This window comes from Mycteria americana, chromosome 26, assembly GCF_035582795.1.
Source record: "Mycteria americana isolate JAX WOST 10 ecotype Jacksonville Zoo and Gardens chromosome 26, USCA_MyAme_1.0, whole genome shotgun sequence".
NCBI classification, from domain to species: Eukaryota; Metazoa; Chordata; class Aves; order Ciconiiformes; family Ciconiidae; genus Mycteria; species Mycteria americana.
Genome location: NC_134390.1, coordinates 2,649,970 through 2,671,900, shown reverse-complemented (window position 1 = coordinate 2,671,900; position 21,931 = coordinate 2,649,970). Strand labels below are relative to the sequence as shown.

The following is a 21,931-nucleotide window of genomic DNA, read 5'->3' as shown; positions in this document are numbered from 1 at the left end:
CATGCCGCTGCCTGCAAAGGGGCTGAGGCCGGGTGCCAAGGGGGGAAGGGGGAGCAGTGCAGGCGCCCATCATCAGGCAGCTGCCCGCAACCCCCCAGCGATGTCACCTGTTAAAACAACGATGTCGCACGCCTGCCCCTGCCCCACCCTGGTGAGGCAGCAGTGCTGGCAGAGGCAGGGGGTGGGGGCGGGAAGCAGCCCGGAGGCGGCTGGCCTGGGGTGGGGGGGGCTGGTTCGGGCTGCTGCTGCGCCAGATGTTTGGGAGGAAGGTCCAGATGTTCCTGGGAAGCTGCCCCTGCAGAAGGGCCGGTGGGGGCACAGGCGGGGGTGCCCCGGGGGGCGCAGGGGGGGTCCGAAGGGCTGCTCTGTGCCCCCCACCGCTGCGCCAGAGGGCCCGGAGGTTGCGCAAGCCCTGGGGAGCGGAGATGGCCGGGATGGCTGCGGCCACGCGCTCGCCAGGATTCCTCCCACGCATGGCCCCCGGCCAGTGCCCGCCCAGCCCCCTCCCCACGCACCCCCTGCCCTGCGGGCGCTGCCCAGCGCTGCTGCCCCCCAGGGCAGTGCACCCCATGCTCCCCCAAAGCTGGCAGGACACAGGCCGCTGCCACCCCTCATCCCCCCGGAGCTTTGCAGGGGACTCGCTGCAGGGGCGGGCGGCTGGGGAAGGGGATGCCAACACCGGGTGCCCTGAGGCGACCCCTCCCCGGCACGGGTCCGTCATTGAGGGTCCCGCTGCAAAGCCCCTCCTGCGCAAACCTGCTGCCGGACCTCATCCCGCCGCGGTCCCGAGCCCCCGCAGCCGGAGCAGCGGATGGAGGGACGCCTGGGGCGGGGTCACCCGGATGCTGCCTGAGCCGGGACCTTGGGGGGGCTGAGCAGGGCCAGGAAGCCCCTTCCCAGCCCCCGGGCCCAGGGGGGCCGCGCTCCTCTGGGGGTGCCGATCAGCCCCAACCGTGCCCGTGCCGGGGCTGGATCTGCCCCACACCACGGCGAGGGTCCGGCCTCCCGGGGGACCCCGGTGCGAAGGGGGGACAGCGGGTACGGGGCCAGGCGCGAGCGAGGGTGGGAGACGCGCTGGCCGTGGGGGCCGCGCTCACGGCGGGAGGCCCGCGGCCCCGGACGCGTCTGATGTTCGTAACGGCCACGAGCACGGAGGGTTCACAGGCGCCGCGGCGTGAGGAGCGATGGGGGCAAGGGGGGGGGGACCCGTCCCCGGGGCTGCGCGCCCCGGGGCTCCGCCGGCGGCCCTGCCCTGGACCGGCCCAGCCGCCCCAGGACCGGCAGCCCCGGCCCCTGGCTCCCCCGCCCCGCCCCGGTGGCACCGGCGGTGCGGCAGCGCCCCCTGGCGGCTCCGGCATGGCCCTGCCCGCTGCGGCCCCCCCCCCCCCCCCCAGCTCCGGCGCGGGGTGTCGGAGCGGCCTCAGGAGCGCCCCGGGGCGGGCGACGGGCCCGTCCGGCCCCCGCGTGGGCACCCCCGGTGCAGCGAACGCCCCCCGTGCAATGCGACCCCTCAGGCAGTGAGCGCCCGTGCCCGTGCGGCATGGCCCCCCGCGCAGCGAGTACCCCCGAACGCCATGTGCACCCCCCGCCCGCGACCCCACTCGCGTCCTCGGGCCGGGCCGGCACTGGCGAGCGCAGGCGGGGGGGGGGGGGGGGGCATGGCCCGGGACCGGCAGCGGGCTCAACCCCAGGACGGGGACATGGGCCCAGACCGCGGGGTACGGGTGCAGACCGGGACCATCGGCCCGGCTCTGCGGGGCTCAGGGTGCCTGGCACGTGCTCCTCCGCAAAGGGCCACGACACGGACACGGGGCTGGCGTGGGCCCGGCTGAGGCTGGCCCCGGCCCAGGAGCATCCCTACAGCCGTCCCTGGGGACGAGCGGTAGGCTGGGAAGAGCAGCAAGGCAGCGGAGCCCAGCCATGGGGCAGGTGTGGGGGGCCCTGATATAGGGCAGGAGCAGGGCCGTGGATGGGTGTCAGATATGGGGCGGGGAGGGGGGCACGCGTGGGTGAGGGCAGATATGGAGTGGGGAGCGGGCGGGTGGTGGTAGGGGGCAGGCGCGGGGGCACGGGTGAGTGGAAGAGCGGGTGGGCGTGGGGTCATGAGCGCGTGAGGGCCGATACGGGGCGGGCGTGGGGCCGTGAGCGGGTACCGGGCGCGGGGCTGGGGAGGCCCGTGGGTGCCGCAGCCCGGCGGTGGGGCGGGCCGGGGCGCCGTGAGGCCGCGGGGCCGCGTCCGCGTCCCGGGGAGCCGCCGAGGCCGGTCCGGTGCCGGCGCCCCCCCGCGCGCACCCGCCGCCCGCGCGTCTCCTCCCCCTTCCTGGCGCTCGGCGCTTTCCGCCGGAGCGGGGCAGCCGCGGGAGCCGGCCCGGCCGCGCCCGCCGCCGCCATGGAGTGAGGGGCCGCGCGGCCCGGCCCGGCCCGGCCGCCCCTCGCGAGCGGCGGCTCCCGCCAGGTAACGGCGCCGCGGGCGGGGCGGGGGCGCGGGGCCGGTACCGGGGGCGGGCGACGGGGCCGGGGCGGCTCCCGGGGCAGGGGCTGGGGGCCCCCCTTCCGCCGCCCGGCACCTCCCGCCCCGGCGCGGGACTCGGGCAGGGGCGCCGAGCTGGGCCCCGCTGCTCGGCCCCTCTCTGGAGGGCGGCGGCCGGGCCCGGGGCAGCGAAGCGGCCGCTGGCGCAGGGGTCCGGGGGGCCCGGCCGCGGCAGCCCCCGGGGCGGGCTCACGGCCTTCCTGGCCTCCGCGGCCTCGCCGCCGCCCGCCCGCGGGGAGGGGGCTCGGGTGCCCGTCACGGGCCGGGCCGAGGGGACCGCGGTGGCAGCGGGGCAGGCCCAGGCGGGGGCTGCTGGGGCTGGGGGGCTGCAGCCGTGCCAGTGGGCAGGGGGATTCCCCGGCACCCTCGGCCCCATCCCTGCCGCTCCTGGGCCCGGCAGCGGGATGGGGCGGTGCGCTGCCCGCTGGGGAGGGGGCTGCCCGGCGGGCACCTTCCTGCAGCTGTAGGGCTCCGGCCATGGGCAGGGGTCCAGGCAGCATGGCAAATCCCCCAGCAGATGAGCTGCGATCTCTGGAGGGGAGCGGAGCGACTGTCCGGCCCCGGCGCTGGCAGGGACGCACCCTTGCTGGGGTGTTTTGGGGTGGGACGGCAAAGGAGCTCCGGGGCCTGCGGAGCCTCTGGCGTGAGCGCGCCGGGGCAGCTGCCCGCACCCCAGGCAGGCTGGGCTGGCAGGCATCGAGGCTCCCGTTGGCCACGCAGGTGGAGGCGCAGCCCGGCCCGTGCCTGGGCAGGCACTTGGTGGGGCTGCCAGGCCCAAAGTCCAAAGCACCTGGCTGCCAAGTGGATGCAGCTGCTGGCACCCTACTGTCTTGGGGCAAAGGGTGCACAGGGCAAAGCAAAAGTGCCCGGCGGGCGCTGTGGTGGAGAGCAGCAGACCCCCTGGTCCCCACAGATGGGACCCCACGGCAGCAAGCTCCTGGGGTGGGAGCTGGGGGCTGGATCCAGCCTGGACTTCCCGTGCCGTGAGTCACGCTGGGGCTGGGTCAGCTGGGGAAGGCCCTACTCCTCTTCCTCTGAATCAGACGAGCTTTCACTGCCAGAGAGCGGCTGGCTGCGGCCAGCCCCTGCCACCGTGCAGGCTCCATGGTGTCCTCCCTGTGGCGCTGTCACCAGCATCCCACCGGCTGGGACAGTGGTCCCATGCCCTTGCCTGGGTCTGGGCTGGAGAGTGCCAGCAGCGGTGGCCTCCCCAGCACCCCGGGGAAACTGAGGCGTGTTGAGAGGCAGCGAGGGGGCAAAGCTAGAGCAGAGCCCAGGTGTCCCGAGTGTCAAGCACTGGAAAGCCTCTGAGCATCTGTCCCTGAGAAAGCCCCGGGGAAGTCTCTGCTCGGCACCCGGGGGGACAAGGGGGGTGTGGAGGGCAGAGGGACGTGTGTGCCCACAAGCTGCCCGCCCCAGCTCCTTCCCCCCAGCCTCTGGCACTGGGTTGGGAAATCGCCAAGGCCAGAGGGGAGCTGGCCAGGAGTGGGGTCCCTCCCGGTCCCGGTCCTGCAGGCGTGGGGGGAGCGGTGGCCCCAAGGGTGGGGAGCTGCGGTCTGGTGCCAGGAAGTGCCGATGGTTAATAACAGCCGTGAGATGTATGGCAGCTCTCGCTTCTGGGATGTGGACTTGGTTTCCCATTGTCTGATGAGTAAGCAGAAAGCCCGTGGTGGGAGTGTAGGGGTCACCAAGCCCCTCCCGTGCCTGGGTTCCTCCTGCCCAACCTCCCGGCCTGGGGGACCCCCAGCCCCACTGAGGAAGCGAAGCGGCCCCTCGGGTGGAGGAGGAAGTGAAAGCAGCTGCGCCGAGGGGGCTTGGGAAGGGGGAGCGGGTGGGGGGGTGCAGGGCACACCCCAGGAGGCTGCTCCCCCTCCCCAGGCGCCATATCCTGCCCCGCCATCCAGCCGGAGGTGCCTCGCAGCTGCGGGGTTTCCCCAGGTGACAGCTCCCAGCCCAAGCGTGAGGCAGCCCGACCCTGTGGGGGCCCCGCTGCTGCTCGGGGCTTCAACCCTGGCTTCCCCGGCTGGGTCTCGCCTCCCTGCTGCCGTCCCCTGCGCCGGGCAGGCCTGGCCCCATGCTTGGTGGGGGGAGTGCAGCGCTTGCTGCCGTGGCAGCTTCCACCCTGGGGTGCCTCCTTGGGGGTACAAGCCCGGCCTCAGCTGGGCCAGCGGGAGACTTGGGGTGCATCTGCAGTGGATGCGTCCGTGGTGGGCGTAGGTGCATCGTGCTGGGTGGTGCGGAGCCAGGAGCTGCGCCTCCCCCGGCACCGCTGAGCCGCCGGGCTGGAAGCTGCCGCGGCGGCTGCTTTTGCCAGGCTGCCCCGGGGTGGGGGTCCCCTCAGGAGGGGCAGCTCCATCGCCCAGCCTGCGCCTCTGTCCCCGCCTGCTGCCCAGCTTCCTTCTCCCTGGTGCTGTGGGGGTGCTGACGGAGCAAACCCCGCACGGCCTGATCCCGTGAGGGTGCAGGAAGCTGGGGCCGGGCACACGGGCTTCTCTCAAGGAAACCTCTGTGCAGCACGGCCCCAGCTGGGGTATTGCTACAGGAGCTGGGTCTTGGCAGGGAAAGGCTGTTCTGCAGAAGGAGCAGAGGAGGAAAACATGGAAATTTGTTAGGATGGGAAGGAAACGCGGCATGGCTGGGCTGAAGGAGCTGCTGAGACTGATGCCAGGAGAGGACGGGCCTGTACCCCCCTCTGAGCTCCTCTGAGCCGTTGTCCCCTGGGCTGGCAGGGAGCTGGGAGCCGGGGAGGATGAGGAGCGCAGCATCTCCTGCAGACTCTTAGCAAATTCAGGCATGCCCAGCTTACGTTCCAGGTCACTGCTTACCAGCCAGCAGCTGCCTCCCAGGGCTAAGCAGAAATACAGGTTTTAAAGGGGGGAGGAGGATGGGGATTACATCTTGAGGATCACAAAATGAGAGGCTATTTTTCCCTCCTGTCTTGGTTCCCTGCATGCCAGCAGCTACCGTCTCGCCGGGGCCATGGGGAGAGCGGGGCAGCGCTCCCAGCTGTCGCCGAGTGCGTTTCCCACCGTGCATTGACCCCTCCGGAGTAAACTCAGCCCTCAGGCTTTGCGCTGCAGGAAATCATCGGGATCTGTTTGCTCTGGCCAGCCGAGCAGAGTCAAAAGCAAATGTGTTCCTGGAAGTGCCGGGCTTGGTGTGCCTTGGGGTCGGGCTTCTGTCTTCTGCGGTTTATCCCCGGGGTGGCAAGCGGGGCTCTGGGAGGGCTGGTCCACTGCATCACCCGGCTCCCGTAGGAAGCGGAGCACCCCAGGGGCTGTGCGGCTGCTGCGTGTGCCCCCAACTCCCGACAGACAGCGCGGGGGGCGGCCGGAGCTGTGCTGGCGGCCAGGCACAGGCCGCGCCGCGGTTGTTTGCGCTCTCTGCGATGTTGCTGTAGTGACGCTGGCTTCCTTCCCCTCGCATGGTTTCTCTAAGCCTCTGGCAGCTCCACCTCCGCCCTGCGCCTCGGCTCTTGCAGCGCGGCCAAGACCCGCGGGGAACGCGCTGCCCGCGAGGACACGTGACGTGACTCCCTGCGCGGCTGTTTGCTTTCGGGGACGGGAAGCCAGCCCTGGGCGGACGGGCTGGCCGGGGTCCTGAAGGCGCCCTGGCCCCACGCTGCCCTGCCCTGGCCCCACATCTGGGCGGCGAGCTGCTGCTGCCGCCTCGCGCCCCACCGCAGGATCCGGCCTCCGCCCCGGCCGGGTCCAGGGGAACCGGCAGCAAGGTGCGTCTGGGCCGGGCGGCGCAGTGACCCCCCCTCGCCTGCTGGGCCCCAAGGGCCGCCCAGAGGGGAGCAGGCTCCCGGCGGGGGCTGGAGGGTGCGAGCGTGGCAGGCAGCGGGGAGGAAGGGAATGAGCTGTCGGGAAGAGGCACGGCGTGGGCAGGACAGGGCAGGCAGGCTGCCGGCACTGCTGGGGGCCGGGGCTGGGCAGGGGCAGGGACTGTCGAGGTTGCAACGCCCGGCTCAGGGGGTGGCAGGGAACCCGCGGTCCGGGTTGGGCAGTGACCCCCCAGCGCAGGCCTTCCCTGTGGAGTTTCCCATCCAGCACCTCATTCCAGTCCTCCTCTTGTTTTCCGTGAGCTCTGGAGCCCTCCATTTCTGGGGGGTGGGTGGGGCATGCCCAGGAAGGTGCCTTCCTTGGGGGGCGGCTGGGGAGGTTTTGGGGAGCAGCCAGGCTGCCTCACTGAGACCACCCCAGCAGAGCAGTCTCGCCAAGCTCTGGGGTTTCACGCTCTTCCTGCTCCTGACAGCTCTCCCATCTCTGCTGCGTCAAGACTGGCAGTGCTTGCCCGTCCCTCCGCGTGTCCTTGTGCATCGCCCGCGGCAGGAGGTGCAGGGATTCCCCGGAGATGCAGGAAACTGAGGCATGAGTGGGCTGCCTGCCTGCTCAGGATTGCCCAAGAGGCCAATCCTGGATTGGGCTTCCTGCTCCTCCTCCCCAGCATCCCCGGCCCCGCCAAGCAGTGAGCAGCAGGTTCCGACAGTGGAGGGACGGGCGGCAGCTCCAGAGGGACAGGCGGCAGCTCTCACCCGCCCTCCCGGAGGAGCCGCTGGTGCTCGCCCCTGGCAGAGCCGAGCAGAGGGCTGGGGACTCTGAGGCACCTGGGCCGCAGCGCTGGGCATTGCAGCTGCCCGCAGCGCCTGGGCTGCCCCGCTCACATCCCCTCTCCTGTTTCTCCGCAGGTGACCGTTCCCAAGATGTCCCTCTGGAGCATCATCTCCCACATGCCGCAGGAGGAGTTCAGCGGCCTCTTCACAGAGTTTCCCCGCAGCCTGCGCTGTCTCCTGGCCGACTGGCTGGAGAACCAGCCCTGGTAAGTGCCCCGCTGCCCTGCCCGGCGCAGCTCCCCACGCACCCGTGATCAGCCTGGGCACTGCCTGGGGCCGGCTGCCGCGGGGGGCTGAGCCGATCCGGGAGGCCCAGCCCGGGCAGGGCCTGACCGTCAGGTCTGACGCGTGGGCAGAGGCAGGTGCTGGTGACGGGCCCTGCCCATGGCCCCAGACGAGGTGGGTGAGGAGGCCGGGGTCTGCATGGGGCGTCCGGTCAGGAGCAAAAGGAGACAGGGCCGGAGGCAGGACCACAGTGTTGGTCCGAGGGGCCCATCCAGGAGATGGGGCTGCAGTCAGGGCTGGGGCAGAGGCAGGCGTGCTGGCAGGCGTGCTGGCAGGCCTCAGGGCCCCGAACTGGACGCGAGTGGATCTCCTGGACCCGTGGGCAGAGAGTGCAGCCGCCTGGGTGAGGCTGGTCAGGGTCTGTCAGTGCCCGCGGGCTCTGGACTGTTGTGCCTCTGTGTTTGCAGTGGCAGCAAGCGTGGGCGCAGCCTGGCCGGAGTCCCCTTTTTGTGCCTGGGAAATAGTAACAGCAGTGATTGACTATCCCCGTTATGGGCTCACCCGGGCTTTCCGAGGAGCTTCTCCTCTGCCTGGTGCAACGACCAGGACGCAGGCGTGCAGGAATACCCCCCCGGCACGTCCTCCTGCCTTGCGGGGCCGCGGCCGTGCCGGGTGTCAGAGGAGCAGTGCACAAGGCCACGGTGTGGCGGTGGGCGAGGGGGGCTGGTCCCTGGCGCATGGCTCCGGGACCCACAGCACACACCAAGGCGCAGCGGTGGGGGTTACGCTGCAAGGATGAGGCATGGTGGAGGTGGGCGGGCGTGCAGCAGCCGGGTGTACATGTGGGAGAGGTTTCAGGAGGTCATGTCCTCTCTGGGGAACTGCCTCATCCTGCTCAGAACGCAGTTCGTCCTTGTTCACACAGCAGAAATCCAGCCAGCGCTGGGTAACGCACCAGGAAGGCAAGTGTCCCCTTCCTTGGGGCTAACATGAGTTTCAGGGTTGCACAAGGAAGGGTGGAGTCATTGCCCTCCACCCAACCCTTTCCCCTCTCCAGGGAGTTCATCAATGGCTCAGACGCCTTCTGCACCAGCATGGCCAGCGGGATGCTCTCAGCCATGCTGGAGAAGCTCCGCAGCGCTGCTGGCAGCGACGGGCAGCAGTGCCAGATCCTCCAGCAAGTCAGCAGCATCGAGGTGCGTGGGGGCCAGACATGGGGACCCTCGGGGCTGTGTTGCGCTGGGATCGTGGCTGGCTGCCAAGGAAGATTTGATTATTTTATGCTTCGGATTCGCTGGTTCAAGCACCGCTCGAAGGGGCTGATGCTATGAGCTGGTCCCCCCTTGACACCTGTTTCAAGGCCAGCGCCGTCCGTGAGCAACAAGCTTGTGTGGACTCAGCGACTGGGGTTTTTGGGGCACTTCAGGGAGATGGAGGGGGTTTGTTTGCGTCCCAGGGCTGACCCCCAGCTCACCGCAGCAGTCAGGCTGTCACAGCCATGATTGCGGTTCCCCTTGGCTCCCCCCCCTCGCCGCCCGCTGAGCTTTCCAGCTTCCCCTCGCTGCCGCGGTTCTGCAACCCCTTCAGTGGCCGGCGGCCCCCAGGGAGCTGCCCCCCATGGCCATGTCCTCCCAGGCCCCATGCCGGACCCTGACCCCGTGGGGAGCCCCCCATGTGCGTTGGCCCCCCAAGGCCCACAGCTCCGCTCGCCCCCGGCTACCAGCACCCGGGCAGCTGCCTCGCCAGATGTTCCCCATTTTCTGCTTGAGCGTTTGATTTCTCCTTCCTCCGTGCCATGTGTTGTGCTGCATTTCCTCCTGCCGTGTGTGCATGTACGTGCTGGGTTTCTTTTTCTAGGCTGTTTCTCTTTATCAAGGTCTGTTTGAATTGCTCTCTGTCTCTCTTCCACCCTCTGTGATTGCAGATTTAAACCCTGTACTCTCTCTCCTGCCAGCGAAGCTCTTACCGTAAGGGCTGACTGGTGCTCGCTCCCAGAGCCCCATTCTGGTTGAAAAAGCCCTGCTTTTTTGGTAACAGACATTTTTAATATACAACATTTGGGAAGGGGTCAGCTTTAGTCATAACTTCTGGGGAACATGGTAACTTTCCAAAACCAGACTGTTGCTTGCTTTCTGAAATTGTTGTAGGGAAATGCGCAGATGTTTCAGCTTAGGTTTTTTTATTTAAAATGTTCAAGAGCCACCCTCCCATGTTCCTTCCTCCTGCTGTTCCTCATCCCGTAACAGCCAACCCTCATTTCTCCCAAGCTCCCTGCTGCTTCCGAGCCCGGCCGAGCGGCGGCGGCCACTCTCCAGGGAGGGCAGCGGAAGCGCTGGGTGTTGGTGGCGTGGGCGGTGGGAGCTGGGTGCTCTCCCACGAGATGGGTGAACACAGGGCCAGGGAAGCGGCTGGGGGGAGTGGGGTGGGAAACTGGCTGGTGGGAGACCAGACCTGGGCCTTTTGTCCCCTGAACCCCAGGGCTGGCAGGGTCTGCCCCAGCAGAGCCCCCGTCCCTGCCTGAGGCTGCCAGGGCTACGTCGGGATGTGGGGCGGATGTGGGGCAGATGCGGGGAGTCCAGGGGGTCGGTTGCGGAGCTGCCTCCCGGCCAGCACGGGAAGCTGCTGAGCACGCCGTCCGGCAGTTCGCTGTTGTGCTCTGCTGCTGTTTTGGGAAGTAGCTAATTTGGGAAATGCGCAAGGCTGGAGGAGCTGGCACAGGGCGTGGGGAACCGGAGCCAGCAGGGAAATTCCTCTCCCTGTTTTCCGTGGAAAGCATTGATCTACCTGGGCCAGGGCAGCTGGGAGAATCTTCACCAGGTCTCAGGCTGGCAGGTCTCGAGGAGATGCTTGCAGAAATAGAGAATTTGCTTTGTTTTGATTTTTTTTTTTTTAAGTTGATTCATATTTTTTTAATGCACAGTTTAAAGTGGTTTTAAAGCTGGAAATAGCTCTGTCAGAGTAGCAGCAAGTTGTGGTCTGTCCCGCGCCGTAGGTCATGAAACCCATCTGACTTAGCACCGTTCATTGTGGGAAGGGGCCTGAAACGCAGGAATGGGGTGGGAGGGGGCCAGGGCTGGGGTGCGTGTGTCCTGCCTCGCTAACGCCCTGGGCTCGGCTCCCCCACAGAACGCCTACCGGCGGGACCCGCTGCGGCTGGTGGCCATCCTGAAAGCGATCCTGGAGGGCGAGAAGGCCGCTGTGCTCAAGAGGGTGCGTGGTCCCTGCCCCCCTCCCGGGCCGCCCCAAGGCGCGGGGCCGGCTCCGGGCCCCTCTCACCCTGCTCTGCTCTGCCCCAGGACCGCCACCTGCCCCTCAGCTTCCACCGGCGGCAGGAGGAGCTGAAGTTCAGTCTGGGGCTGCAGCGGCTGCAGCACCGCGTCCACGAGATCCAGGTGCTGCGGGACGGCCCTGCAGGTGAGGAGGGGTCCCTGCTTGGTGTGGGTCTGCCATGGGGCGCAGCAAAGGTGGCGTGCCCCCCGGGGTGCTGGGCAGTGCGATACAGACACCGGCTCCCTGCGCTAACGGGGCCGCCCCCATCCTTCCTCCCCAGCCTCTCGGCAGCTGAACACGCGGGACCCACAGCTGAAGACAGACACGAAACCCCCGGAGAGCGTGAGTGGGGGTCTGGGGCACTAGGGGGAAAGCCGGCAGTCCTGCCTGCCGGAGAAGGTGTAAACCAAGCTCTGGGGTGGCGAGGCAGTGCAGGGCTGGGGGTCTCGGTGCCCTGGGGGGGGACAGCGTAGGGCTGCAGGTCTCTGCTGGGGAGACAGCACAGTGCAGAGCCCCACGGCCAGTGCTGCCCCCCAGGAGCTGCCCACCCTGATCCTGGAGGCCGTGAAAGAGCTGGAGGCAGCCAAGCAGCAGGTACTGAAGAGGATCCAAATCTGGAAGAGGCAGCAGCAGCTGGCGGGGAATGGGGCCCTCTTTGAGGAGAACCTAGCTCCGCTGCAGAAGAGGTGAGGTGACACGGGGGAGAGACGGGGGACCCAGAGCGACTCTCCTGCCCCCTCTGCTCCCCTGGGAGCGGGGAGCCCACTGGCTTGAGGGGCTCTGGGAGAGTGGTGGCCCAGCTCTGCTTTGGCTGAGGCTGCCCCTTTCCCCGTGGTTCCCTCGGCAGGTGCGAGAGCCTGGTCGAGGTTTACTTCCAGCTGCACCAGCAGGTGATGGCGGCAAGCACGGAGCTGGGGGCTGAGCTGCTGCCCCGGCTCCTGGAGCGGTTCAACGAAGTGTTATCCAGCCTGGTCAAGAGGTAATGGGTGGGGGGGCCGTGGTGGCAGAGGGGCGAGGTGGGTCTGCAGAGGTCGGCGGCAGAGCTGGCGGGGGTGTTGTGCCAGGCACCATTGTCTCCCCTTGTCCCCCAGCTCCTTCCTGGTGGAGAAGCAGCCCCCGCAGGTGCTGAAGACCCAGACCAAGTTCCAGGCGAGCGTGCGGTTCCTGCTGGGCCCCCAGCTGCTGAAGGCGTCAGCCAAGCCCTACATGGTGCGGGCCGACATGGTGACGGAGAAGCAGGCGCGGGAGCTGGCGCTCAGCGCCTACAGCAACACCCTCAGGTGAGCGGCCGGCCGGCCAGCGCAGGGGCGAGGGGGCTGCCATGCCGCCGCCGCCCCCCCCGACCCCCTCCTCTGCCCAGCGAGAGCACGGGGGAGATCATGCATAACGTGGTGGCCCTGGAGACCAACCCCACCAGTGGGACCTGCTGTGCCAACTTCAAGAACGTGGTGAGTGCCATTGGTGAGGGGCCACACAGGGGCCGTGGGATGGGCTGGGGGCTCCGCTGGGGTGCTGGGAGGCCCCAGGGGAGGGCTGGGGGCTTCAAGGCCGGTGCTTGTCCAGGGGTGACGCTCAGCTCTCCCCTCCCTAGCTGCTGAAGAAGATCAAGCGCTGTGAGCGGAAGGGATCCGAGTCAGTGACGGAGGAGAAGTGTGCCGTCCTATTCAGCACCACCGTGGCCCTGACCCCCAGCAACCTCTCCGTCCACCTCCAGGTACCGGCCCCTCTCCCGCGGGACGGGGCTGGGCAGTGCTGAGCCTTCCTCCGTGGGATGCCCAGGCCCTGTCCCGGACAGCTCGGTGCAGAGCCCCTCAGACGGTCCCGGGGCAGCCAGCCCCGCTTCACCTGGGGAGGCCTTGGGGCTGAGGGAGGGCCGCTCTCTGCCCCCAGGTCCTGTCTCTGCCCATCGTGGTCATCGTCCACGGGAACCAGGACAATAACGCCAAAGCAACCGTGCTGTGGGATAACGCCTTTTCCGAGATTGTGAGTGCTACAAGCCAGAGGGAAGGGCCACAGGGCGAGAAAAGGAGCTGCTGGGACGCTGGGGTTGGGTCCGGCTGTGGGATGGGAACGGCCGGCAGGCTGGGGCGGGAACCCCGGCACGCGGGTGGGATGCGGTGGGCTGGGACAGGGCGGCGGGTGAGCCTCTGTCCTGATGCCGTCTGGCCCTGCCGCAGGACCGGGTGCCCTTTGTGGTGGCCGAGCGGGTGCCTTGGGAGAAGATGTGCGATACGCTGAACCTGAAGTTCATGGCGGAGGTGCAGACCACCAAGGGGCTTCTCAAGGAGCACTACTTCTTCCTGGCCCAGAAGATCTTTAACGACCACAGCGCCAGCCTCGAGGACTTCCAGAGCCGCAGTGTCTCCTGGGCCCAGTTCAACAAGGTTACTGGGAGGGCTGGCCAGGGTGGGCAGGGGCCTGCGTGGCCCTGGGGAGCCTCACACCCTTCTCTCTGCCCCAGGAGATCCTGCCTGGTCGGGGATTCACCTTCTGGCAGTGGTTTGATGGAGTCCTCGACCTCACCAAGAGATGCCTCAAAAGTTACTGGTCAGACAGGTGGGTGGCCAGGGGCCAAGCAGGTTTTCATGGCTGCTCCGGGGCCAGACCTGGGGAGTCCTGCTCCCACCCCTCCACCCTGGCGCTGGCCCACTCTCCATCTGTCCATCCCTCCAGGCTCATCATCGGCTTCATCAGCAAGCAGTACGTCTGCAAACTCCTGAGCACGGAGCCTGACGGGACCTTCCTGCTCCGCTTCAGTGACTCAGAGATCGGGGGTGTCACTATCGCTCACGTCATCCGGGGCAAGGACGGTGAGATGGGGGGACAGTGGCTGCTCTCAGTGCTGTGAAGGGGAGGTGTCGTCACGGCCTGGGGACGTCGGGTGTTATGGGGACGAGGCGACGGAGCCCTGTGCCGTGTCTCCCCACAGGGTCCGGCCAGGTGGAGAACATCCAGCCCTTCTCTGCCAAGGACCTGTCCATCCGGTCTCTCGGCGACCGCATCCGCGACCTGGGGCAGCTCCGCAACCTCTACCCCAACACCCCCAAGGACCAGGCGTTCGGGAGTCACTACAACAGTGAGTGGGTGGGAGCAGAGATGGGCCCTGGGCTTCACATCTGCCTCCCCAGCGATGCTGCGGGGAGAAGCGGGGGGGGGGAGGGTTGGAAGGAAGAGGGGTTTGGGTCCCACCCGGGTCCTGCTGGCCCCAGAGCTTGCAGGGGTGGCCAGTGCCAGCAAAGAGGGTTGGCACGGCATGGCCCTGTGCTGGGCTGGTGGTTCATGGGTGCTTCTCCTCTCCGAGCAGAAGAGCAGACAGGCAAGGACGGCCGGGGCTACGTCTCCACTGCCATCAAGATGACAGTGGAAAGCGAAAGGTGGGTGTGCGTGTGAGGCCGTGGCCGGGCCGGAGGTGTGCGCACAGGCGCTGCCCTCCGCAGGGCTGAGCTGCACCGGCCTGGGGCTTGCAGACCTCACCGGGCCGGACCACGCATTGCTGCTGGGTGGGGGGACTTCTGACCGGGCAAAATGGGGATGTGCTTGGGAGCAAGGAATCCCCCGCGGGTATCCTGAGCTGCAGCGGAGCATGTCTGCGAGCACACCGCCCTCTCCGTGAGCGAGCGCTGGCTTGCACGTGTGCCTCTTTGGAGGCCGGACCTCGAAGCGCGCGAGTCCTGCCTGTGCTGATGGGGCGATGCACTTTTGCAGGGACCAGCAGCCCCAGAGCGCTGCGGGGGGCCCCCTCGAGGCCCCCCAGGCTCAGATGTTCAGCCTGCCCGTTCTGCAGCCTGAGCTGCACCCCGAGAGCCTGCAGTCGGTGCTCAGCCCCATCTGGTGAGTGCTGGGCTCTGTGCCCAGCCGTGCCCTGGGCAGAGGCAGACCGGCTCTGCCGGCATGTGCTGGGGTGGGAGGGGGCTGTGGTGGAGAACACCCTCAGATGCTAACCCCTCCATGTCTGTGCTTGCAGCCCCCCTGCTCCCTTCTGCCCCCAGCCCATCCCCACGGGCTACCCTGCAGGTGAGAGCAACATCAGCATGATGGTCTCCGACAACCTCGGGTCCTCCTTTCCCAGGTAGGAGCGGTGCTGGCTCAGGGCAGGGGGCAGGGCGGGCCCCCCACTGCCCCCAGGCACGGCCAGGTGGTGTTTCCCCCACCTCTAAGTGCTCCTGCTCCTCCTCCCCGCAGCACGTCACCGATGCTCTCGCCGTCCCTGGTCATGGACCCCGCGCTGCCCCGCTGCCAAGACCTTGCCTTTAGGAACCCCTTGTAAGACCTGGCACATGGCTGGAGAGGGGCACCCTGTCCTGCCCCCCCTTCTCCCGCCGCTCCGGGGCGAGCAGACCTGGAGGGACCTTCCCCAGCTGACCAGTGCTCCCAGTGCTCTCCACTACTGGTGCTCCCTACAAGGAGACCCACCCCAGCCCCCCAGACTAAGCACTTCCCCCCCGTGCCTTGGGGCTAGCGAGCACCCTGGGGGCAGGGAGGTGCCCCGTGGCCTACATCAGACCCCCCCATTCTTTGCTCCCCAGGCCCTTCATGCCCAACCAGTATGTGACGGGGGAGGCCTCGCAGCTGCTGTCCGGGGGCCCCTCGCCAGAGCCGCAGGACGAGGAGATGCCCGAACTGGCCCCGTTCACACCGATGGTGGACCCGCCGCTGCAGAGCTCCCCAAGGTGGTAAGCAGGGGCGGTCAGCAGGGGGGTCAGGGGGGGCTGCCCCGACTCACCCTGCCGCCTCTCTCCCCAGGATGCCGCCCAGCATGGACCTGCCACCCAGCTCGGACTTCGACCAGTTCCTGCAGGAGATGTCCCTGGAGGGCCCTGCGCTGTGTGCCCCCTTCACGCCCCCCCTGCAGCGCAGCGGGTACCCCAGCCCCAACGCCTCTTGCTGGGGGCTGGGGGAGTCTCGGTGGGATGACAGCGTCCGGCCAGGGCACGCGTGAGGAGGCTGTGGGGCTGCTGGGGGGGACGTCGGACTGTGGCCCCCCCTCCCCCCAGCCTTGTCTGGGTTCCTGGACTTGATATGACTTGTGCTGGGGTGGAAACTCTGCCAGGGGAGGGGGGGGTTTTCCGGGGGGGGGGTAGCACTTTGGGTAACACCCTGCCTCCCCCCTTGTGTATACGCTGCACTTTGGAGTACAGAGCTGCTGCCCGCCCACGCCGCTGCTGGGGTCCGCAGTCCTGGGAGGCGGCGGGTGACAGGGTGCGGGTGCAGGCACAGGGGCCCCGACCTGCGTGGGGGGTGCCCGCAGCCGAGCGCAGTGCCCCCAGCCCACGCTGCCGGGCTCAGCCCCGCGGGGGCCGGGATGAGTCAGCTGCGGGGGCGGGAGGCGGCAGCGGGAAACACGCTGGGGCAGACGTGCCAGCCCGGTGCACGATGAGGCCTACCCCCCCTGAGCCGGGGGCTGCTGGGACCCCCTGCACTGGTCCGGGGTGGAGGGGCCCCTCACACACCCGCAGTCGGCGCTTGCTTTGGGGGTTGTGAGCTGCCCCCCCCCCCCGCCTGGAGTGGGGCCGCAGCAGGGAGAGGGAGCCTGGGGGCAGGAAGATAAGCCATAAAATAAAGTTTTATTCCAAAATAACAAAATAAATAATCTACTGTACACGTTACAAAGGAGGAGTTGCTAATGCTCTAAAAAGACACCACACAGTCCTAAGGGGTGGGGGACCCCGGGGCTGGGCACAGCTCGCGGAAATGGGGGGGGCGGGGGGGGGGGCAGGAGGGACCCCGAGGGGCTGGGGGGGGCAGCACTGCCCCAGTGCCCGTCAAACGCCGCCTGCTTTGTGCCGGGAGGGGGCGCGCACGTGTGACGCCCCACGGCACAGGGACCATGCGTGGCAGTGCACGCAGGTAATTGGGGGCGAGTGGAGGCAGGGGGGTGCGGGGTGCTGCAGGCGCGCGGGGAGCTGCGGGCGTGCGTGCGGGGGGCGCGTTGTCGCTGAGCTGTGGTTGCTGCAGGGGTATGTACAGCTGAACCGCTGCACGCAGACGGTGCCGTGCTGCGGGGGGGGGGGGGGGGTGTTGCAATGCGTGTGCACGATGCGCTCGCACGTGCGTGCTGCGGGGAGGGGGGCTGGCGGCTGGAGCGTGGGCGCTGCGGGGGTCTGCGCGGGGGCGTGCGCGCCGGCACCGTGTGCCCGGCGTGGGTGGCAGCGCTGACGCAGGAGCACGCGGTGCTGCGCGCAGCTCGTGTGCCAGTGGCGAAGCGCCTGTCCCTGCACGGTGACGGGGCCGGGGGATGCAGCTCGCCTGCCCGAAGCGGCCCGGGGGGACGGTCAGCAGGAGGGGTGAGCCGACGGGGGGGCCGGGCAGCCTGGTGCAGGCAGGAGGGTCTGTACAGTGGGCTCGAGTCCATCGAGGGCTTCCCAGCCCCGGGGGGGGGGCAGCGGGGGCCCAGAGCCTGGTGGGGATGAGGGTATTGCTGCTGCGGGGAGGCGCGTCCCACCGCGGCTGAGGTAACCAGAGCGTCAGTGCAGGGGGGGACGGGGCCCTGGGGGGGGCTGTGGCCAAGCCCTCGCCGGCTCCCCGCACCCGGAGCACCGCCGCCACGACGCCGGCAGCCGTCCCCCAGCACGTTATTGCTTCATTAATGGTGGTGGGGGCTGCAAGGGCCTCACTGACGGCTGGTCTCCTGTTCCACCTTGATGGTGCCACGGGGCGGGTCCGGGGGGGCTGGAGGACCCCGTTCGGCCAGCCCATCCTCAAACTCTGTGGGGAGAGGTGGGAGACGGTGTCAGGGCACCGCTTCCGTAGGGAGAAGGAAGCTGTGCCATCTGGATGCCCCCCTGCCCACGGCAAACCCCACCCCAGCCCCGCGGGGACTCACCTGGGCCTGGGGGCTTCCCCGGCAGGCAGGGGCTGAGCCGCCCCACGCGCTCATGCGAGACCAGCCGGGCCAGGCGCAGCCCCTCGTCCATCAGCGTCTGCTGGAGGATGTGGCGACTCCAGAGCCCGTGGGGGGGGAGGCCGAGGGGCACATCGGGGGCCGCACCGGGCGGCGGCGTCAGCCGGGGACAAGCCCCCACTGCTCCAGAGAGAAGGGTGAGAGTCAGTGCCGAGGGGCTGGGGGGGCGGCCGGCCAACACCTGCCCACAGGTGCCCGGGGAAGAGAAGGGGCCCCCACTCACCCTGCAAGTGGCCGTCGAGGCTCTCCCCAGAGAGGCTGGCTGCGTCCTCCTCCAGGCTGGCTCGGTATGCAGCCCCGGGGGCCTCCGGCCCCAGCGGCAGCAGCTCAGGGCGGCTCTGCTCTCCTGCCTGCCAGGAGCGCGTGGCTGAGCACAGGGCCCCATGGATGCCCACGGCTGCGCACAAAGCACCAGCCCCACAGCCACCGCCCTGGAGCCCCTCGCCGCCTGCCCGAGCCAGCACGGCAGCCCCGGGCAGGCTGCACCGTCCCGCCCGCGCGTGGGCGAGCGCCCGCCCGCGCTCACAGGTGTGCACACCTGCACGCGCACGTGCACCCCCCTGCACCTGCACCCCCGTGCGTGTGGGTGCGCGCCCCCCGCGCCCCTGGGTGCGTACCCACCTCCTGCTTGAGCCGCTTGGCTGCGGTGGCTCCGCTCTCCTCGGGATGCGCCCTGTGCAGGGGGAGGAGAAGGGGCCGCGTCAGGCGCGGGGGCGGCCGCGCAGAGGCCTCGCGACAGGCATGCCCGCCCGGCCTCCTGCCACGCTGCGGGCAGCGCCAGCCACGGCGGCAGGCGTGGGCGGCCGCCCGGGCAGGGCGGGGCAGCGGGATGGTGCGGCTCGGGGCTTTGGCGCAGATGGAGCCGGGGGTGGCAAAAAGGGGGAGCAGCTGGAGAGCAAAGGGAAAAGGCAGCCCGGCCGTGGCACCCGGTGGGCAGGGGCTTTGGGGGAAAGGGGCAAGGGATGGGGCATCCCCCGCAGCATCACCCCCAGTGCCTGGCACCCCCCCAGTGCCTGGCACCCCAGCCATCCCACACCTCCGAGGTCAGGCAGAAAACAGCCCACGCGAGGGAAAGGGGAACTTGGGGACGCGGGGTCCCATCCCCATCCAGAAGCGCTGGGTTGCGGTGCGGCTCGAGGGGGTGACGGCCAGCCCCCCCAGCCTGCGAGGAGAGGGTTTGCTGGGTCCGGGCTCACCTGGCGACCTTGAGCGAGGACAGGTAGGTGCTCTCCCGTGCAACCTGCCGCGAGAGCGAGAAGAGCTCGACACGCCGCAGCAGCAGTGAGTTGTCCCGCAGGCAGAACTGGGCGGCTGCCTCATTGATGATGAGCTGAAGGCAGAGACGATGCGTGAGCAGGGATGGGGACGGCAGGGGACCGCACGGGACCCCACGGCAAAGGCAGCGTCTGCTCCAGGTGGGCGGACGCTGCCTGGGCAGGAGCGGACCCTGGCTCCCACCCACTCCGTGCTGGAGCTCCCACCCCAACGTCCTCCCCAGGCCAGAGCCCGTCTTCCCCCTCCACCTCCAGAGCCACCCCGGCCCCCGCCCTGAGCCAGCACATCCCCGGGACCTTCGAGCACGGACCCCACCACGCCGCCCACCTCGTGCAGGGTGAGCTGCTTGCCCTCGCGGCGCCGGGCCTCGCCGCGGCCGTAAATCGCGCTGTGCCGGCGGATCTCCTCCTCCTTGTGCCGGTCGCCATCCTCCAGCTGGAAGATGTGCCCCACGGCCTTGGCCAGCTTCTTGTTGAGCTTCATCAGCGCCCGCAGCTCGGCCTCGCCGCTCCGGGGGCAGCTCTGCAGCAGCCGCTCCACGCTTTCTGCCACTGTCCGCGCCAGCTCTGGCTCCAGCGCCTCCACGCCCGCCGGCTGCTCGCCGCCGCTCCCGCCTGGGGAGAAGGGGGGACCGCCCGGCTCCTCATCCCCACCGCCCTCCGACTCGGGGGTGCTCCTCCCTGGCCACGGTGGGGCCGCCGACGGCGACAGCTTCTCCCCCGGCTCTGTGGGGCTGCGGGCCGGGGGCGTCCCAGCGCTGCTTCCCCCCTTGCCCGCAGCCTCGCCGGGGCTGGCGTGCCCGTTGCTGAGCGCCTTGCGCCCACCGGCCTCGGAGAGCTTGAAGAGGGGGATGCTGCTGACGGGCACGGCTGAGACGGGCTGGCTGAAGAGCCCCGGGTTGGAGGCCCACTCGCGCAGGGCCTTCTGGAGGCGGCGGACGTGCAGGGGTTTGGTGGCCATGCCCACCAGCGCCATGATCTCCAGGAATTCCTCCTCGCCCGCCTCGCAGAGCTGCTGCACGTCGTCCCCCCCTTGCTGGATGAAGGTCTCGTAGTAGCCCAGCAGGTTGGCGCGCTGCAGCACCCGGTACAGCTGCAGCTCCCCCAGCGTGCGGGGCAGGGCCATGGCGAGCCTGCGGGAGGGACGGTGTCATGGCGGGGACGGACACGCAGGAGAAGCCCCCTCCCCACCCTTTGGCCCAGGGGCACGGGGCGGGGGAGGGGGGAGCACCCGAGGGGAACGGGGCGACATGGGGTGTTTCAGGGTCCCCGAACCCCACAGGGCGCCCGGGCCCACCCGTGCTCCCCGGGCTGGGACGGACCCCACGGCCACAGCTCCCCCGGACACGGCACAGACGCGAGTGGGGGCCCCCTCCCTTCCCCCCTCCCCTCCCGGGGCCGTGCCCAGTCCCCCGCAGACCCCCTCCCGCGCCAGCAGCCCCCCGCCCCCCAGGGCCCCCGCGTGGGGCCGGACACGCGCCCGGGGCTGCCCCAGCCCTCCCCATCCCCGACGGCACGGAGCCGGTGATGTGCCGGTGTCCCGGTCGCGCCGGCGCCACCGCCCACGGGTCCCCCGCCCTGCTCGGTGCCCCCCGGTGCCCCGGACCCATCCAGCTCCCGCTCCCGCTCCCGCCGCGGTCCCCCCCCTGCCCCCGTCCCCTCCCGCCGCCCCCCGCTCGCTCACCGCCGGCTGGAGTCGCCTCCGGCCGCTGCAGCCCGCCCCGTGCGCGGCCGCCGTGCGCCCCGGGGGGGGGGGGGGGGGGGGCGGCGGGGGCTCCGGGGACGGCGCTCCGCGGCGGGCCGGGCGCTGGGGCGGGGGGTCCGGGGGGTCCCGCGGCTCGGGGGTCCCGCGGCCGGGCCGGGCGCGCTCGCTCCGCCGCGCCGCGCCGCTTCTGCGCGCCGCCCACACGGGCGGTACCGTGAAATAGCAGCGGCCCCGGCTGCGCCGCGGCGTGGGAGGCCCCGGGGGCGGATCCCGCGGCTGCCGCCCCCGCCGAGCGCAGCGCGGGCGGCCGCGGCGGGGGGAGGCAGCGGGCGGGGGCGGCGGCACCGGCCCCCCCGGGCGGGAGGCGCAGCGGCACCGGGAGCGGGGGGGAGAGGGGGGAGCGGGGAACCGGCGGCCCTGCACGGCGGCAGCAGGGGTCCCGCAGCCCGGGCAGCCTCTGCGGCGGGGCGCAGGGGGAACCGGGCCGGCGTCCCGGGCGGGGGGTCCGTGGGGGGAGGCAGGACGCCCCGGAGGCGGCGCCGGGCGGAGGGGATTCGGGGCGGGGCGGCCCCGCGCTGGACCCGCAGGCGCCCGGTGCTCGCCAGGGCACCCAGCACCCGCGGCCGCGGGACCCTCGCGGTCCCCAGGGGCTGCAGGGACCTGCACCCCCCCCGCCCCCGGCCCGGCCGGGGTCCCGCGGGCGGCAGCGAGGGGAAGCTGCGCTCGCAGCATCTCCGGTTCCTGTAGCAACCCGGCGAGGCGCGGCGGTGCTGCCGGGGGCCGCTGTCCCCGTTACCCCGGCGTTCTCCCGGGCTCCCCCACGCTCCCTTCCCCGGGCGCCGGGGTGCCAGAGCCCCCTGCGGAGGGCTGGCGCTTTGTGTCTCAGCCCCCCGCTCCCCGGCAGACACAGGCTGCCATCGATAGGCCTCAGGGTGAACACCCCCGGGGCGCGCGCCTGGCCTTGCCCCAGAGCAGCGAGGGAGAAGGTTTCACGGGGCGGGGGAGGGGGGACACCGCTGAAGCCCCCCGCCCGCAGCACCCCGGGCCCCGCGGGAGGGTCACGGCCCCCACCCCGTCTCCGGCCCTGCGTGGCTCGGCGCTATTTATACCGCGGCTGGCGCGGCCGGGCGCCTGGCGTGGGTCCAGCCGCCCCCGCGCGCTCCTGCCCGGGGGGGCCGTGGCGGGGCCCGGGGCACGTCCCCGGGGCCGGCGGGGGGCAGCCAGGGCCCCGCCACGGGCACAGTCCCCGACGCGGAGGTCCTGCCCCAGCCCTCCCCCCGCCTCCGGCCGGCCGCCCTCCTCCCACGCCCCCCGCGACCGGGCGTCCGGCGCGGCGGGGCCGTTCCCAGGCCCGGCGCTGCCCCCGGCTGACGCATATCCTCCGCCCACGGCCGCGCCGCTTCCCGGCTCC

The 21,931-nt window shown here is 70.4% G+C and overlaps 2 protein-coding genes across 4 annotated transcripts; one reads left to right on the top strand and one right to left on the bottom strand.

Moving 5' to 3' along the window:
• The first annotated feature begins 2,204 nt into the window (after nucleotides 1-2,204).
• STAT6 (signal transducer and activator of transcription 6) lies at nucleotides 2,205-16,045 on the top strand. 3 transcript variants are annotated; one of them, XM_075525305.1, is made up of 22 exons: nucleotides 2,205-2,455; nucleotides 7,221-7,351; nucleotides 8,428-8,566; nucleotides 10,497-10,580; nucleotides 10,667-10,784; nucleotides 10,921-10,982; nucleotides 11,178-11,326; nucleotides 11,488-11,619; nucleotides 11,732-11,920; nucleotides 12,001-12,088; nucleotides 12,232-12,354; nucleotides 12,531-12,623; nucleotides 12,818-13,024; nucleotides 13,102-13,196; nucleotides 13,314-13,450; nucleotides 13,570-13,716; nucleotides 13,945-14,014; nucleotides 14,346-14,471; nucleotides 14,605-14,709; nucleotides 14,823-14,903; nucleotides 15,167-15,310; nucleotides 15,384-16,045. In XM_075525305.1, exons 2-22 carry the CDS (start codon nucleotides 7,236-7,238, stop codon nucleotides 15,577-15,579), a joined length of 2,601 nt encoding a protein of 866 aa, XP_075381420.1. In that variant the 5' UTR covers nucleotides 2,205-2,455; nucleotides 7,221-7,235; the 3' UTR covers nucleotides 15,580-16,045. The 3 variants fall into 3 exon arrangements, with proteins under 3 accessions (XP_075381420.1, XP_075381418.1, XP_075381419.1); XM_075525303.1 differs by having other exon boundaries at nucleotides 2,208-2,455; nucleotides 15,167-15,313; XM_075525304.1 differs by lacking the exon at nucleotides 2,205-2,455 and adding an exon at nucleotides 6,242-6,260 and having other exon boundaries at nucleotides 15,167-15,313.
• A 138-nt stretch (nucleotides 16,046-16,183) lies between these two features.
• On the bottom strand, nucleotides 16,184-20,725 carry NAB2 (NGFI-A binding protein 2). Its single transcript, XM_075525306.1, has 7 exons — nucleotides 20,500-20,725; nucleotides 19,144-19,948; nucleotides 18,738-18,871; nucleotides 18,163-18,214; nucleotides 17,765-17,891; nucleotides 17,464-17,661; nucleotides 16,184-17,345 (listed from the first exon to the last, which is right to left on the bottom strand). Exons 2-7 carry the CDS (start codon nucleotides 19,939-19,941, stop codon nucleotides 17,251-17,253), a joined length of 1,404 nt encoding a protein of 467 aa, XP_075381421.1. The 5' UTR covers nucleotides 19,942-19,948; nucleotides 20,500-20,725; the 3' UTR covers nucleotides 16,184-17,250.
• Between the last annotated feature and the right edge of the window lie 1,206 nt (nucleotides 20,726-21,931).